This window comes from Ochotona curzoniae, unplaced genomic scaffold (genome assembly GCF_017591425.1).
Source record: "Ochotona curzoniae isolate NIBS_2020 unplaced genomic scaffold, NIBS_Ocur_1.0 contig_1071, whole genome shotgun sequence".
NCBI classification, from domain to species: Eukaryota; Metazoa; Chordata; class Mammalia; order Lagomorpha; family Ochotonidae; genus Ochotona; species Ochotona curzoniae.
In genome coordinates this window covers 16,487,096-16,503,671 of record NW_024464939.1, presented here as the reverse complement: position 1 = coordinate 16,503,671, position 16,576 = coordinate 16,487,096, and the positions used below count along the sequence as shown (strand labels likewise).

Here is a 16,576-nt window from a genome sequence, read left to right as displayed (position 1 = left end):
ACAAAACATCTTAGGGCTGCCTGGCTTGCCTGTGGCTGACCAGGCACAACTGCTCAATGTTTTTTGAGTGATGGATCTGTATATTCTCTCTTACATGAGAGAAGAGTGAATTCTCTCATGAGTTTTGTCTGAGTTCTTAAGGCCAAATGCCAGCAGATGAAAAGCTAAAAGCCCACAGGGGACTGATTCCCATGATGGGGGTCAGCCTCTGACTGTTCATTGGGTACCAGGAACCTGACATCAGGAAAAGTTTGACCTGGTCTTATGCATAGAGAGGGAGCCTGTGTCCCTGTTGGTCCTAGATTTTGAGGTAACAAAACAGTTGGTACATATTGAGTATACCTTACGTGAAGTGATTGGGATCTGGTGTATTTTGAGATGTCTTGGGGCTGGGACCCAGGTCTAAACACCAAATGCAAATGTTTAACATAGATCTTATACACTGCTGTACTGTGAACATGAGTGTGGTCCTGAGTGCTCTAGGAATTTAAACCCCAGTATCATAAGTGCATGGTATAAAGATCTTTGCAGTTTCATCCAGTGTGTATAGGAGGTGTGAGTTCCTGTAGGAGAACATTAGCAAGTTGGGAATGTGCCATCAGAAGGGGGTTCTAGTGGGTGGGTTATTAAAATCCCCAACTCTGCATCAACTGTGTTGTCCATTTCCTCATAATACTGCCTCTGCATGCCCTCTGCCATTGCCATCCACTGGCCTCCTAGGAAGTCTACCTGGTAGAGCCAGTTGGTCTTGAACTTGGACCTCCAAGATTGTGAACTAGGTAGAACTTTACTGCTTGTAAATTGCCACAGGTATTTCATCATAGTGATGATATAAACTAATTTTTACACATAACCTGAACGTAAATTAAAAAAAGCTGTGGTGATTTATTTAGAAGACAGCAATGGAGAGTGAAGAGGAGAGAGATAGAAGGGGTCTTCGATCTGCTGGTTCACTCCCCAGATGGCTGCAACAGCCAGGCCTGGGTCAGGCTGAAGCCAGCAGTCAGAAACTTCACCCAGGTATTCCATATGGGTAGCAGAGTCCCAAGCACTCGGGCCTTCATTAGCTGATTTCTCACATATGTTAGCAGAAGGCAAAGTTGCAGCAGAGTATCTAGGTATCTAGGGCCAAATTGGTCATCATTTGAGTGTGGGCATTGTCAGAGCTGGCTTAATGTGCTTGTCCCCTAAGGTTCATTTTATGCCCTATTTTTAATGTTCCTGATTTGACTGTGACTTGTCAAGTGAGCTTGGGTGTGGCATTTTCTACTTGCATTGTGCTGGAACTCAAGATATATTGGATTTTAGAATATTTTTTTCTTGTTTCCTTTTTTCTCTTTTTCCATAATGGCTAAGACTTGGCCAGGCCTGAGCCAGGAGCTTTTTCTAGTTCTCATATGTGGGTGACAGGTGTCCAAACACTTAGTACATCTTCAGTTACTTTCACTTATTTATCTTTATTGTTACTTTTAAAATATTTATTTATCGGGCCCGGCGCGGTGGCGCAAGTGGTTAAAGGTCCTCACCTAGCACGCCCGGGATCCCATATGGGCGCCGGTTCTAATCCCAGCAGCCCCGCTTCCCTTCCAGCTCCCTGCCTGTGGCCTGGGAAAGCAGTCGAGGACGGCCCAAAGCTTTGGGAACCTGCACCCATGTGGGAGACCCGGAAGAGGCTCCTGGCTCCTGGCTTCGGATCGGCATAGTATCGGCCCATTGCGCTCACTTGGGGAGTGAATCATCGGACGGAAGATCTTCCTCTCTGTCTCTCCTCTCTGTATATCCGCCTTTCCAATGAAAAAATAATAAAAATAAATCTTAAAAAAAAAAAGAAAAATATTTATTTATCTTGCTTGAAAGAATTACAGAGAGACAGAGATCTTCCATGTGCTGGTTCACTTCCCAAATAGCCACAAAGACCAGAGTTGGACTGGTCTGAAGTTGGGAAACAGCTGCTTCTTTCAGATTTCTCACATGGAGGTAGGGGCTCAAGCCTTAGACCATCCTCCACCACTTTTCCAGGTCATCAGCAGGGAGTTGGGTCACAAGTGGAGCAGCTGGTACTTAAATTGAAGCCCATATGGATGCCATCACCACAGACAGAGGTTTAACCTCACTGGCCCTAGATTTTAGAGCATTTTAGATTATGTATATTCAATCTGTATTCAACACTTATGAGCCAGGAAGTGGCAGACATAAAGCTCACTTTAAGACAACTTGGCTTTGTGTGTGGCAATGCTAGCAGCAGCAAGAGAAAGGGCAGATCAAGGGCAGAGAGACAAGTTTTCGTGAGCTTGGGATCCACTGGATTGGTGGCACTAAGGAGCTGAATGGGGATGGTGGCCATGGAGTGGGAAGGGCGTTGTTTGATATTCCTGGAGGTGGAGCAGGTGGAAGCTAACAATGCTCAGACAAATCCAGTTTTAGCCATGGATACTGGTGGCTTGTAGTACCTTGGATTTCCCAGTTCCTTTCAATTCTCATAAACCTTATGAGATGGGTTTCAAAAATAGACATGGTTTCAAATTCTAACTCTATTACTACTAGCTGTGTAGGTGCAATGGATATGCAAATCACCTCATGCTGTCTGATTCATTGTTAATTTATAAAATCAGGAAACAGTGACTACTACTCAGTTACTTATTGCACACAATAAGTCAAATGAAGAAAACAATACAAAACATTTATGATAGCCATCTCTCCCCCACCAGTCAGCATTCAATAATTGAGAGGGACTGGACTGAGTCTGATTAGGGCTGTCTGTTGAGGTTGTGGTGGGAGTTGGATCTGCAGAGTAGTGACCAATTTGTCTGACTGATCAGGCAAAACTTACAGGGGAGTCAATCTGTTGATGAAAGAGCCTCTTGTTTTTCAGTTAGATGCAGATGACAAGCACAAATACTCCTAACTATCTCTTCCCTTCATAAGGCTATAATAATTTTCATTCTTTTATTATTATATTTTATTTATTTGAGAGGCAGGGAGAGAGAACAAGAGAACATTCCCATCTGCTGGTTCATTCCCTAGATGTTTATGGTGGGTTGGACTAGACCAAGACCAGAGACATGAACCAGGAGTGTAATCCAGTTTTCCCACATGGGAGAACGTGGGCCATCACTGTTACCTCCTAGTCGGTTTGACTAGAAGCTGGAGTCAGAACTAGAGATGGGAATCCAACCCAGGGATGTGGACATTTGAACTGGTGGACATGCCACACTTTTTTTCAGTGCTATTTTTATGGCAGCAGAAGCTTGCTTTCCAAAGGATTAAACCATAATGACACACATACATTGTTTACTTAGCACCAAAAGTTTTACAGTGTTACAAAGGATCCAGGCTCTTTCTGACATTCTGCTTCCTTCTTCTTGTTGAACTGTGTTTTTTATACTAGTTGCCTCTTGGTTGTAAGACGCTTACTGTAACCTAAGGCATCACATCTCTATTTAAGATAGAGAAAAAGCACATGTTGCACCAGTGATTTCTTTGCTATATTTTTTGTTGTTAATTAGAGCAAAAAGACTTTTCTTAACGCCCAGTAAAGTTTAATTTTCCAGAATTAGGTCACATGGTCATGCTCCATATTTAAAAAAAAAATCAAGGAGAGCAGGGATCTGGCGAATAGAAACGGGGTTGCCTAATTCTGGTTCTGTATTCTAATGGAAGGCATTTAAGCAGCTTCGACTTTTAGCCCCTTAGACTTTGGTTTATCCAGTAATTTCTACCTGACTGTATCAACAGTTATTTTTGATGCGTGTGTAGCAGGTTCTCTTTTTCCTAGGGACAAGAGAACCAAAGAAGCATATGACAGGAAGACATGCTTTAGCCTGGTGTCTGTAAGAGATGTTCCAATTTCCTTCTCTTTTCTCTTCCTTTTTTCTTTAATTTTGATCAATCAATAGAGGGTCTCTTTAGGTAATTGAAAAAATACTGGTGAATTTCATGATTAAACTTTGTTGCTTTCCAAATTTATCAGTTCAGCAGGAGGCTGACCTGCACAGGAAGCAGAAATGGTTGGAAGCAGGACAGAGGACCCTGCTCTACCTAGATGGGCAGAGGGGCTTGTTGGAGGGTCACTGGCAGCTGTGGCTCCCAGGCTTGCAGGCCCAAGGACCTCCTTGTAAAGGAAACTGAGCTTTCATGATTTAGCTAAAGATAGCTGAGGCCTTGACAGGTCCTTCTGGCTATTGCATCACCAAATTCCTTTTTCTAACAAGAATAAGAATAATGGTATGTATTTGTAATATTCAGTGACTTTAGGGCCAAAGTTAAACCACTAAAAATAATTGGTGATAATACATATATATATATCTGTAACTTCTGTGATAATAAGGGGCTGAATTTGTGAAAGTAATGAGAAAATATTTTGGGAGGAGACTATTTTAAAACAAAAATCTTAAGATGAATAATGTTGATGTTGTACAATGGGGAAATAATACCATTGGATTGTACAATTAAAAATGCTTAAAATGGTAAATTTCAAGTAATGCCTATTTTACCACAATACAGAAATGAGCATAATTTGCTTCTTTGAGGGATCTGCAAGACTGAAGGGATATAATACTTTTAAAAATTTATATTTATTATTTTCCATGATACATTTTGTAGTATAGGGATTGCCCCCTTGCTTTCTCCATTTGCGCCTCCTACCATTTTCCCCCATATTATTATTATAGTATAGTCCTTTAGTAACAGTTAAAAACATACCATTCTGCTATTTTAAGTGTATCATGGAATCGCATATGTGTAAGGTGATGTTAGGGTTTAGAAATGCAACTGTCTGTCTTTGCAAGGAGTGTGTAGCCTCCTGGTAGAGACAGACTGGAGTGCAGGGTGCATGGGTGGGAGGTATGAGCTGGATCAGAGAGGAGAGCTTCTTCTCTGGCCTGAGAATGATCGGAGAAAAGTTCCCAGAGCTGAAAGGTGAAGAGAGCTGAATCAAGATGCCGTTTCTTTCTTTTTTTTTAAACATTTTAAAAAATTCATTTTTTGTTAGAAAGTCAGATATATATAGAGGAAGAGAGACAGAGAGGAAGATCTTCCATCTGCTGATTGACTTTCCAAGTGGTCACAATGGCCAGAGCTGAGCCGATCCGAAGCCAGGAACCTCTTCCGGGTCTCCCAAACAGGTGCAGGGTCCCTCCTTTGGGTCGTCCTCCACTGCTTTCCCAGGCCACAAGCAGGGAACTGGATAGGAAGTGGGGCCACTGGGATTAGAACCAGCATCCATATGGGATCCCGGTGTGTTCAAGGTGAGGACTTTAGCTGCTAGGCTACCATGCCAGGCCCCAAGATGCCATTTATTCCACATCTGGTCCCTTTTCTAGTTGGACTAAGAACAGTCAATATGATAGGTGCTGGATTTAAAAAATTGCATTGTCACCTAAAATATTATTATTATTATTTATTTGAAAAGCAGAGAAAAGGAGAGACACACCTACGGAGAGTCTAAATCTGCTGGTTCCCTCCCCTAATGACTGCATCAGCAGGGGTTGGGCCAGGCAGAAGCCAGTCTGACAGTTTGTCCCAATTTCTGACATAGGGTCAGGGGCCCAAGTACTTCAGCTATCACCTGCTTCCCAGGGTGTCTGTGCACAGAAAACCAGTGTCAGAAGTGGATCCGGGACTTGAACCCTGGTCCTCTGGATGAGCAGCAGGCATCCCAATTAGTGTCTTACCTACCAAAAACCTACCCTTCAAGATGATTTTGACTTGAATTTCCCAGTTTCTTTGTTGAGTCCAGCACATTTCCAAGTTTACCCTGTGTATTATCTGCATATTGTCTTTTTGTACAATTTATGGAAAAAAATCTCAGTATTGCAAATACACTGGGACAGATAGGGAACTTGGGTTTTGCTCTTTGAAGGATTGATTTCCTCAATCCCACACACATCTGTGAACAAAAATAAGGATCAGGATGTTTTCTTAAAAGCCCCTTGCTTCCTGCCAATCTGTCTTCTCTCTGATAATCCAGCTTTCTCTTCTAGCCTAGTGGTTGCAGATGAGGTCAAAAGAAGCAATCCAGAACTGTTGAACTATCAAAACTGTTTGAGCAGGACTCTTGGAGCATGCCTCACGTTGGGGATCTGGGATGGGTGGGAGGCTGGGTGGGGCTTTTTCCTTTGTTTCTCCCCTGACCCCAGATACAGGGGAAAAAATAATAATATTAGTGTGGAAACAATGGTATTACCCACTTTCACCCTGTAGCCCTTGGCCCTTTGTACCCTAATCAACTAAGATTATTAAAAAATAATTTAAAAAAAGAGAACGTGCCAGAATCTATGTGCAGGATGCTGCCATCATTATCTTTAATGGTGATGTGTGTGTGTGCTTTCTATCAGAAGAAAGGGGCAAAGTCTACATAGATGGACAGAGGGAGTTAAAAGTGGTATGCAGATGTGAGAACTTCCAGATAAAACCGAAGTATTGGAGGGCATAGATCTTAGATGAACGAGGAACGACTTCTGACCTGGCTTGATGGAAATGTCTACAGACGAACCACTGTGTGGACTTGTGGCTAACCCAGTTAGCAACAAGGACTCAGCCTTCCTGCTGTGTTGATGGCAGTCAGGACTCTCTGAAGGTGCCTTGTGTTTTAACATGGCCAGAGGACAGAGCTAAAACTGCCTGAAATGGAGGAGAAGGAGTGACTAGGACCTGGCGCAAGGGCACCTGGGTAGGAGTCCAGTTTACTCCTTAGCTGTACTTTGGATTGCTAATGTTAATGAAGTCTTTTTAAAGAAATTAATTTTCACTTTATTAGACATATGGACACACACATGCATATTTTTGGTTAGTTTACTCCCCAAATGCCTGTACAGCTGGAACTGGGCCACCTGTCGCCAGTGGTAGGAATTTCACCCAGGTCTCCTAAGAGGTTGGAGGGACCCAGGTACCTGAATGATCATGTGTGGCCTCTTAGGATGAAATTAGCAGAGAAGTATATTGGAAATGGAGGAGCTGGAACTTGAATGAGGTAGGGCAGCATATGTTGTATCTTTTTTTTTTTTTAAGATAAATCTATTTATTTATTTGAAAGGCAGAGTTGGAGGGAGGGAGAGGCAGACAGCAAAAGTTTCTTGTTTGTATTTTTAAAAAAAGATTTATTCATTTTTAGTTGGAAAGTCAGATTTACAGAGAGAAGGAAAGACAGAAAGATCTTTCATTCCCTGGTTCACTCCCCAAGTGGCTACAATAGCCAGAGGTGAGCCGATCTGAAGCCAGGAGCCTCCTCTGTCTCCACATGGTTGCAGGGTCCCAAGGCTTTGGGCCATCCTCCAATGCTTTCCCAGGCCACAAGCAGGGAACTGTATGGGAAGTGGAGCAGCTGGGATATGAACCGGCACCCATATGGGAGCCCAGGCGTGCAATGCGATGACTTTAGCCGCGAGGCTACTACATTGGGGCTGGTAAATTTTCTAGTTGCTGGTTCACTCCTCAAGGGGCCAGGGCTGGCCCAGGCCAAAGTCATGACCAAAGAAATGCTCTCTGGGTCTCCTGTGTCAGTGGCAGTAACCCAGTTACGTGGGCAATCTATTTTCCGTTGCCTTTCCAGGAGCATGAGTTAGGAGCTGGATCAGAAGTGGAGCAGGTAGGACTGGAACCACTGCCCATGTGGGGTGTGTTGCTGGTGGTGGCTGAACTTGCTAAGCCACAGGGAAGAGCATGCAGCAAGCTGGTATTACCTGAGGGTGAATCCAGGCCTGAGTTCGAGAATAACTGAAATGGTTTCCTTTATATTGCAGTCAATACAGAATAAGGTTTGGTGAAGGGAAAAAGAGGTGCATGTTTTAATGACATAAAAGTTAAAGTGCCTGGAGGTGATTTTCATATATTATCAGATTTCCCTTATAGTTACAAATGCATTCCTCAAGCAGAATTACTTCCTGTTACTTATAGAAGAAAAGCACAGGGTTGAGTTTAATGCAGGAGTTCTCTGGATATCTCCAACAAAGTGGGTACGTTTTTATCCTCTTTTCTATTTTCTCCATACATATTAATCACAGGAGTTATAAACTAATGGTTGCTATATTCTACTCTGGGAGATCAAATGTAATGATGCTTTGCTAAGGTATTATTTCTGATTAAATATATTGTAATTTTATTTAAAGTCAGAACCATTTGCTTGAGTTCATAAGCATAGTGATTAAATGTAAGAGCCAGGCCTATTAAGATGTTTCTGCACATCAGTGAGAAATCCCCAGGCTCCACATGCATCGGAAAGTTCTTTCCTATAGCTAAGAGTATAATCATTATGGCAAGACTTTGTCAGCATATCTCTTCCCAAACCTTAATTGTATCTTTTTATCATGCACTTTCTATGCGTAATAGCCATTAATGAATAGCTGGGCCAACTGTGTATAATGAGTGTTCTGCATTATTGAATATTCTTGGGCCTCTTAGGAGAGAAGCATCAGGAATCTCCCGTGCTTCTGATGTGACTGTGAGGGGCTTTGAAGTTTCATTGTTTGCTTTTTGCTTTGCAGAAGAGTCCATTTAACTGTATAAATTGCAATCAAATCTGTTAGCAGAAGTCTTTCCCTAGGGCAGGACCTGAGACATACCAACCCCTGAGGGGTAGGACCATGTTTCATTGACTGAAGGCAGCAGCGATTAAATTCAAAACAAAAACCTGAAGAAGGAATGAGTCCAAATTCATAATAAAGGTGAGTCTAGGATCTGTGAACTGAGTGTAGCCTAGACATTCATGATCGTTTACCTAAGGTAAATTCTTGTAAAAATGCTTTAGGTTAGACACCAAAATGATCCTTAGAGTGTCCCAAAATGGATCCATGGTTTGGTGATGGCATTCTTAATGAATATGGGAAACAATCAAGTATGTTATTGGTTTCATAAAAGTGACATGGGAGAAAGGGAATACTGGAATGCCTGAATTTGGGTCTTCTTACACATCTCTACTTGAATTAATATCCTTGATTTACCTGACATGCTTGTCAAGTTGCATTGTTGAATCATGTGTGTAGGTATGTTGATGGCCTGGGAAGATGGGCAAGGATCTATGGTTAGGAGAAGGAGAGTTCAGCTTCTGCAGACAACTAAAGCATTAAGTGCTGAGCACACAAGCATCATTAAGATTCCTGAAACTTGAAGCTGGGCAGCAAAGAGGTTTAGAGTGCTCCAAACCAAATCTTTGGAGTCTAAAAGTAGATACAGGTTAAGAATTAATTGCTTGAGCAAACCAAGGAGGCCTAGTGGCCTATTGGGTCAAGATATGGAAGAATGCCAATTCAAGTCTTGTCTGCTTCATTTCTGATCCAGCTGCCTGCTAATACACCTGGAAAAGCAATGGAAGATTGCCTGGATGGAGTTCCAGGCTGCTGTGGCCATTTGAAGAGTAAAATAGCAGGCTGAGGATTTTGCTGCTTCTTCCCATTTCCCTCTCTATTTTGTCCCCACTTCTCTGTCCACATCACTCTTTGAAAATAAGTCTTTGAAAAGAGAGCCTAAGCTAAGCAAACCAATGGAAATGTCAAAATGTAATCTGTTAGGATTTTGTGGGTTTTTTTGGGGGGGAGGTTGGGGGTTTAGTATTTTGTGGTGAAAAACTAGGTATGATTATTAGGAAAAAGATCTAGGTACAAAAATTCTAATGGAAGAAAATCAGATGGTAAAGGAAATACTGGAAAATAAAGCTGACAATGGGAATTTATAAATTATGCTGACTCCTTCCTATGGTTTGTATCATGAAAAGAAAATGGAATGCTAATAGTATCAAGACTCATTTAGGGCATGAAAGGCAGTATCTCATCCTTTAATTCTTTCTAGTATGACATTACTTTGCAAATTCATGCTTAAAGTAACCAGTTTATACTTTTGCTTGCAAGGGAAGGAAGGAAGAGAAGAGGAAAGGAGGGAAGGAAGGAAGGAGAGAATGAGAGAAATCTTCCATCTTCTATTCTACTTCACAAATGCTGGCAACATCCAGGGGTGAGTCTATCCAAATTTGCTTCATCTGTTCCTCCTGCTGTCTCTCAGGGTATATGTTAGCAGGAAGATGAATCAGAAGTGGAGGAACTCAGACTTGATCAAGGCACCTGATAGGGCACATGGGCACCCGAAGTCACATCTTAACTTCTGTGTCAAATGCCTCCCCCTATCCTTTTGAACAATTTACAGATTTCTGCGTCTCTAACTTCTGCTAATTTCTTTGGCTCAAAGATCTGATGTTATCTGCTTTTAAAATGTCAAGTCTAGCTCTTGGGTGTTGGGTTCTGCCATCTGTTAGCCTGATACTGATGTAATGTTTGAACATTTTCTGGTCTCCATCCTTTGCAGAGGCTGCTGTGTGACCTCTTCTTGCTGGGTGCTATGGTTAAAACAGGTCCACGATGTTAGACAATGAAATGCTCCTTGATATCTTCTCACTTTTACTTTTGATTTTACTGCAATTGTATTTACAATTCTTCCTTCCAAACGTGTGCCATACATGACAAGAATCTGACAAACATGAGGATAATTCAAGCAGAAAATGGAATTAAAAAGATGCTTATTGCTACAAAATTTTGAAGCAAATTATCCTTTTAAAAAGGTACTCAGATATAGGATGAGGGTGTCTCAGATGCTCTAAGGCTGTTACCGATTCTTAGTATACCAAATTAACAGCTTTAGCAATCAACTTACAATAGGATCTCTGTATTTTACAATGTTTGAGACCCTAACATGAATTTAGTAATTTTTCCCTGATTTTTCCATTGTGTAAAACACACTCACATTCAATGCAGTTACTATGTGCTGCAAGCACTGCGCATAAAGGTCATTTCATCCTCATGGCCACTGGATGGCCACACCTCATATTGACATATGAGAACACACCAGGAGCACTGATTAAAGAAGGAGCCACAAGAGTCATGGCTGTAGCCAGGATTCCATCTATCCTCACTGCATTTGACATATTTCCTATTTTCTGCTACTCCTGCTGAGGCTATTGTAGAATACTAAAGTACTTCACAGTACCTTCGGGGTGAGAGGGGAATGTCGGCGCAGGTATTTGCCAAATCTGGAATACAACAGAACAGCTGATTAACTCCTGCTTTCACTGGCAGAATGTGCCACGCTGACAGCCACTTACTGGGCTGGAAACATGAGGCCATACAACTTTCCAAGGGGAGGGGGACTGTGAATGGCCCCCAGTGTGGCTGGGGAGACTACATGCTATGACTCTTGAGAAATAATTATTGCATTAAAAGGGCATGCAGAATATTTTCCAGATTTCCTAACCACACAGGCTTCACCCAGCTTTGGCTGCAGAACTCAACATGTGTGGTTTGGCCATGAATGTGGAATCAATATCTTTTTCTACCATCCTGTGCTTCCCTTCCTGTTTCAAAAGTCTGTTCTGTGATTTGCTAGGAAGCTAATCATTTCAGTTGATAAATCTGTCAGAGAATCCCAGAGGCAATAACTTTGTAGCTTACTGTTGTGAGGGTCCCCCATATTGTGGTACTCAACAGCAGTGTTGGATTTGGGGATGTAAATGTTGCATGGTGGTTCCCTGGGAGGTTTTGGAGAAGACCATTTATCATCCTGCACAGGCAGACTGCCTACCTGCCAGGCCAGCCCAGGTGGCACCTCAGAGGTCTCTGAGGAGTACCAGGGCTAGAAGCTGTGGTGGAGGTAAATTTACTCAACTGCACACTGTGCCTCCCCTTCCCAGGACATGCCTACACAGTAGGGGCCATGGCAACATATGAGCCCATGTGGAGGCACCATGCTCAAGAAACTTTTATTAATGGAAAAGTGCCCAGGCAGGAAGATTTACTTGAGTTTTCCTTAAAAAACAGAGCAGCTTTAAAGCTCCACACAAGGCACTGATCCAATTAATAAAAGCATTAAGCACAGTGGCTGGTTTTGCAAAATTCTTTGAAAGGCCTAGGGTGAAGGAACTATGGAAAGAGTGCATCAGTGTAACTACCTTCTGTTGCTTTTGGTGATGGTGTTCCATTCCGGTTAGTTTTTTTTTTGGAGAGTGGGGTGAATAGGGTGGGGTTTCTCAACACACTATCACACAACCATCCCATGCTTCTGCAGACAGTAATTTATTCACAAAAGAAATGCACATCCAAGTGTATTAATAACCAACATTTTTGCTTTTATTAGAGCTGATACAGTTGTGAAAACTGTACATTATACATTTTGGTTTCAGGATTATAAATAAAGGAACTCACAGGTAGGGAGTTCTTTTTTCACAGCAAGAAACTTTAAATAAACAAAGTCATGTTTTATTAAGTACATTGGCAGACTTCAGGTGCTGTCCAAAATGTAGAGTACAGTATAACAACCCATTAGAAAGAGCCTTCATGTAAAATACAGCTGTGCACATTTTAGAAAAATACCAACAATTTGAGCTTTGTTTTAAAAAAGCTTATAAATCATACATATATTTATAAATGGAACCAACATGCTCACTTTATAAACATATCCTGTAGTTATCTATTACCCATTATTTCCAAAGCATTACATGTTTTAAATAAACACTTAATGAGATTAAATAGTTTTTTTTTCTTTAAAAAAAAAATCAGCTTTCCCAGCATAAGAAGCTAAAGGGGTTAGGCAGGAGCTGTGAGAGGACTGAGACGGACAGGGAACTGAAAGGTTTGTTCTTGGGTAAAAATGTACTTCCTAAATTGGAAAGTCAAAGCAAAATGTAAAAAACAAATATACAAGGTGTAATTTTTCATTTGCTTTTTCTGCCGCCTTCTGTATTCCGTATTGGTCACACCCAGGATTTTCAACATACTGCATTTCTGCGAGAAACGTCACTGGGTTACTACCTCGCAGGTGACAAAGCCTCCAGCCCACACCTGTGCTAACGTGGGCATCATGTGAGCTGTCTCCTCTGTATTGAGAAGGTAGCTAATAAGGTAAAAAGGATCGGGTTACACCATGCAAGTGACGACAGTATTTAGGAACAGCTCCCCCTCTGAAATGTAATGTCTTACAGAGATTTAACAGATCCCCTCCTCCCCTGATTTCTTTAAATAGTTTCTTTTATAAAGACCCTGTAGTTTCTCTAGGTAAGCATGCTTCTGAATAATAAAGGCTAAATTATAAAACACCAAAAAAAAAAAAACCTTCAGAATATGTCAGAACAAAAGACTGCAAAAGACAGATATTTAAAATAAAAATGCCTATGCCTTTAAAATTCGAAATGAAATTACAAAAGGACTTTGAAAAACATGAAAGGCAGAAAACCAAAAAGCAATGATTTCACAAAGGTCTATGCACTACCTGAATGTATTCAACAAAAACTGACGTTGGAAAAAAGAAGAGCAGTTATTAATAGCATCTTGCTTAACTTTCATGGGAATTAACATAGCCTCTGACAAGATTTTATTTGGTTGTAAAGTACGTCAGCAATGAAACTGAATCCTCTGAGCGCTGACTACTGCAGTCCATGCAACATTTTGACTGGACTTCTTACGAGTTCTGTTGTGTCTCAGCTTTGAAAATTTAGCACCTCCTAAGTGCATCAGTAATTCACCTCAGGTTTAAACAACTTAGATTATTTCTTTGGAAGGTATGATGCCTTCAAGTTGCTAAATTTTAAAGAGAAATAGCCTTCGATAGGTTTAGGAAGAACACATGACATGAGACATGATATATTGCTATCCAAGACAACACATAGTCACTAACATCTTGTTGTTGTTCTTTTCCTTGAGATGCGACGTGTGTGTCATCCGGCCAGGACCGCAGGTGGTGCGATGATTATTCATCAGATTTAAATCAACAGCATAAAAACGAACAGAGTCGTGCACAAGCAAACGAAACGTTCTCTCCCAGAACATTCCACAAGATGTTAAAGCAGCAGGTCATGGCATAAGACTGGTGAGTGATGCTGCTACCTATTTCTTCTAATGAGATAGGAGTGAATGTTGGAACCATGGCCACAGCAACACAATCCTCCGACCGCATTCCTCGGGCAGTCGTTTCCCCAGCTCCCTACTAAAAACGTCAGATGGTAAAATAGTAAGGCAGCTGTTGACTTCCATCAAAAAAAAAAAAATGCAGCTCCATACATTTCCAGTTTAGTCACACTCTGCTAAGACAGATGGAGTAGCCAATGCCAAGAACGTCGCTGGATGAGGCTGCTTCGGCAGATTTTAAAAAAGAATTATTATTATGTTTTGCTCTCCAAAATGGCTGCGTGCTTCAGCTCCCAGAGGACCCCAGGGGAAATGGACAGGTCCCCTGGCTGAATTTTCCAAGTTTCATCTCTCTGGCGATCCCATTCTAATTCCAAGCCTCCTTCCCTGTGTCTGAGTCTGCCTGGGGTGTGCCATTTAAAGGGCTGGCGACAGCACGGCAGGGAACTGTGGGCTACCACCACTAGTTGTCATGACTGCACTGAAGGGTCAAAACAGTTAGACATTAAGTAACTATGTTGAATCACATTCAGGCACAGCCAAAATTAAAGTGAAGGACAATATGTCATTGTTAAATACTGAATTCAAATACGAATAAATAATTTGACAGTGATGTGATACAGAAATTAAGGTTGTTCTTACCTTTCCTAATTTCGATCAGGTTAGAAAGTGAACAAAAAGAATGGCCAAGCCTATATTCAACAGCATGACGAGGACAATCATGACTGAATTAGGGCCCTGGAAGTGAAAAACAAAGGTAAGCATCACTTTCCATGAGAACATCAACAGGTTACCAAAACCGATACAGAAACATGAAGAAAACCAGCCTGGCTGTGGCAAGGCAGGCGTGAATGACAACAGCAGTTTGGAAAGGTATAAGCTACAAATACCAATGCAATGTTTAGATGAAACTATGCCTGAACTTGCAGTTAAAAATGAGTCCTGCCCTGACTCAGGGTAAAATGTTGACAATAACCCTCTCCATTTGGCCCAGAACAAGGAGGTCACGATTTGGTGAAGGCGTCTGGCCCCATGACCCTGCTTGGAACCAATGAGGAGTAGAGTCGCATTTTGCTGTTAGGATGTGAGCATCTAATTGAAGGGAACTGGGACAGAACAGTGACATGCATTCTCCAAGGGAAAACTCAGAATGTGATCTGCTGATCCTCTCTCCTGGATTCTACTGTTTTTAAAGTAAAAGCGTGAGGGGAAGCCAAATACTTTCAGCAGTTATTTCACAGGTATGGCATTCGTCACAACCACAGCATCTCAAAAAACGTATTAAATAAACTGCAGAATCCTATTTTGATGAATATCACTCGGCCAAATACGAGCTAGCCACAAGGTTCACAAGCCTCTTGGACTTGTGGCTCAAATGACACATCTTTTCAGATCCAGCCTTTGTAAGCGATAAAATTTTGGTATTTACCAGCAAGAGTGTCTAAGTCTTACATAGCCTTCAAAGCATTCTAGATTGGTTTTAAAGCCAGGCAGTGGGCTAAACCTAAGCAGATTACTTCTTGTTTGCTTCTTCCATGTGACTGCCACTTCCATTTCGCAGGGCCTCAAGAGTATATTGCCCAAGGTTACTCCAACAATATTGTCAAATCAGAATCAGAGCTTGCTCTATTTCAGAAGCTCCTGGCTGTTTTCTCTCGATTCCTGCTGAAGCCACGGGCCATCCTCAGTTTAAAAACAATTTTCAATAGACTTCTTTAAAATATTTTCATCTACACTTGGGAAATTTCCATTGATAACAACCAGCTGGTGCTTTAGAACAGCTATGTTCTAAATTAATAGGAGGGGAAAAAAGTTAAAAAAAATTAATAGGAGATGCCTAACTCATGCAACTCCCCAATTATGGCTAACTTAAAAATACTGTAGGAAGTTATAATTCAGAAAATGATGATCTTTCAAAATCACAATTCACAGATATTAAAGATATGCCATTACCATGCCATGTTGATTAGATTTTGTTCATGTTAAGCATTTGGTATTGTTTGAACTCTTTAAGACCAGTACATTTCATCATAATTCTCAAGGTTAATTTAGTGATATAAAAGATGAGAAACAGTATATGGGATTGGAACAATACAGTGTAAAGTTCAGTGTCTTATGCTGGACCCATGAAAAGCAAGACAGGTGCCTTTAGCCAACCTCATTTAACTTGCAGTACATAAATCCTAATCAGATTCTGTGAATTTATCTCTTTCAAACTGGTTGGTTCAAACAATACCAAATGCTTAGTATATCTTCTTGGGTTACATTTAGCTTTCTTTTTCCAGTTTTGGCCTGTCTCATTGTACTGGTAATTCTGGAGTCCATGAATAATGAATGAATGCTTTATCCAGAATGAAAAAAAAATGTTTTCTATTGAACACATCCATATATATATATTTATCCTACCCTGTAGTTCAATGAACAAAGCTATTTTAGCAGACGACTCAGTGCAGATGAGAGTAAACCAGCCATGAAAAGTTAAGCAGTAGCCAGGTAAACAACACAAATGTGAGTTGTTATGTTTAACGGGCTTCTATCTAGCCAGGACCTCTGTGTTCTTCAGACACCTGGGCAGAGTGCAGGGTCAAATGTTTTAAGGTGAAGTCTAATAAATATGCTGCAGTGGCGAGTTGTGGCTTAAAATAGCAAAACGAAAAAAAAATCAGTCTTGCTTCTCAAGACTGACTGAGACAGGTGTT

The 16,576-nt window shown here is 41.3% G+C and overlaps 1 protein-coding gene across 4 annotated transcripts in view; it reads right to left on the bottom strand.

Annotated features, from left to right (window-relative positions):
- Positions 1 to 12,082: 12,082 nt before the first annotated feature.
- Positions 12,083 to 16,576, bottom strand: part of JPH1 (junctophilin 1) — a 79,818-nt gene continuing 75,324 nt past the window's right edge. Inside the window, exons 5-6 of one of the 4 annotated variants that reach the window (XM_040995605.1) lie at positions 14,520 to 14,615; positions 12,083 to 14,358 (exon numbers count right to left, since the gene is read on the bottom strand). In XM_040995605.1, the coding sequence (XP_040851539.1) occupies positions 14,535 to 14,615 (81 nt within the window). In that variant the 3' untranslated portion in view covers positions 12,083 to 14,358; positions 14,520 to 14,534. The remainder of the gene's footprint in view (positions 14,359 to 14,519; positions 14,616 to 16,576) is intronic. The other 3 variants (XM_040995620.1, XM_040995612.1, XM_040995631.1) reach the window with 3 other exon arrangements.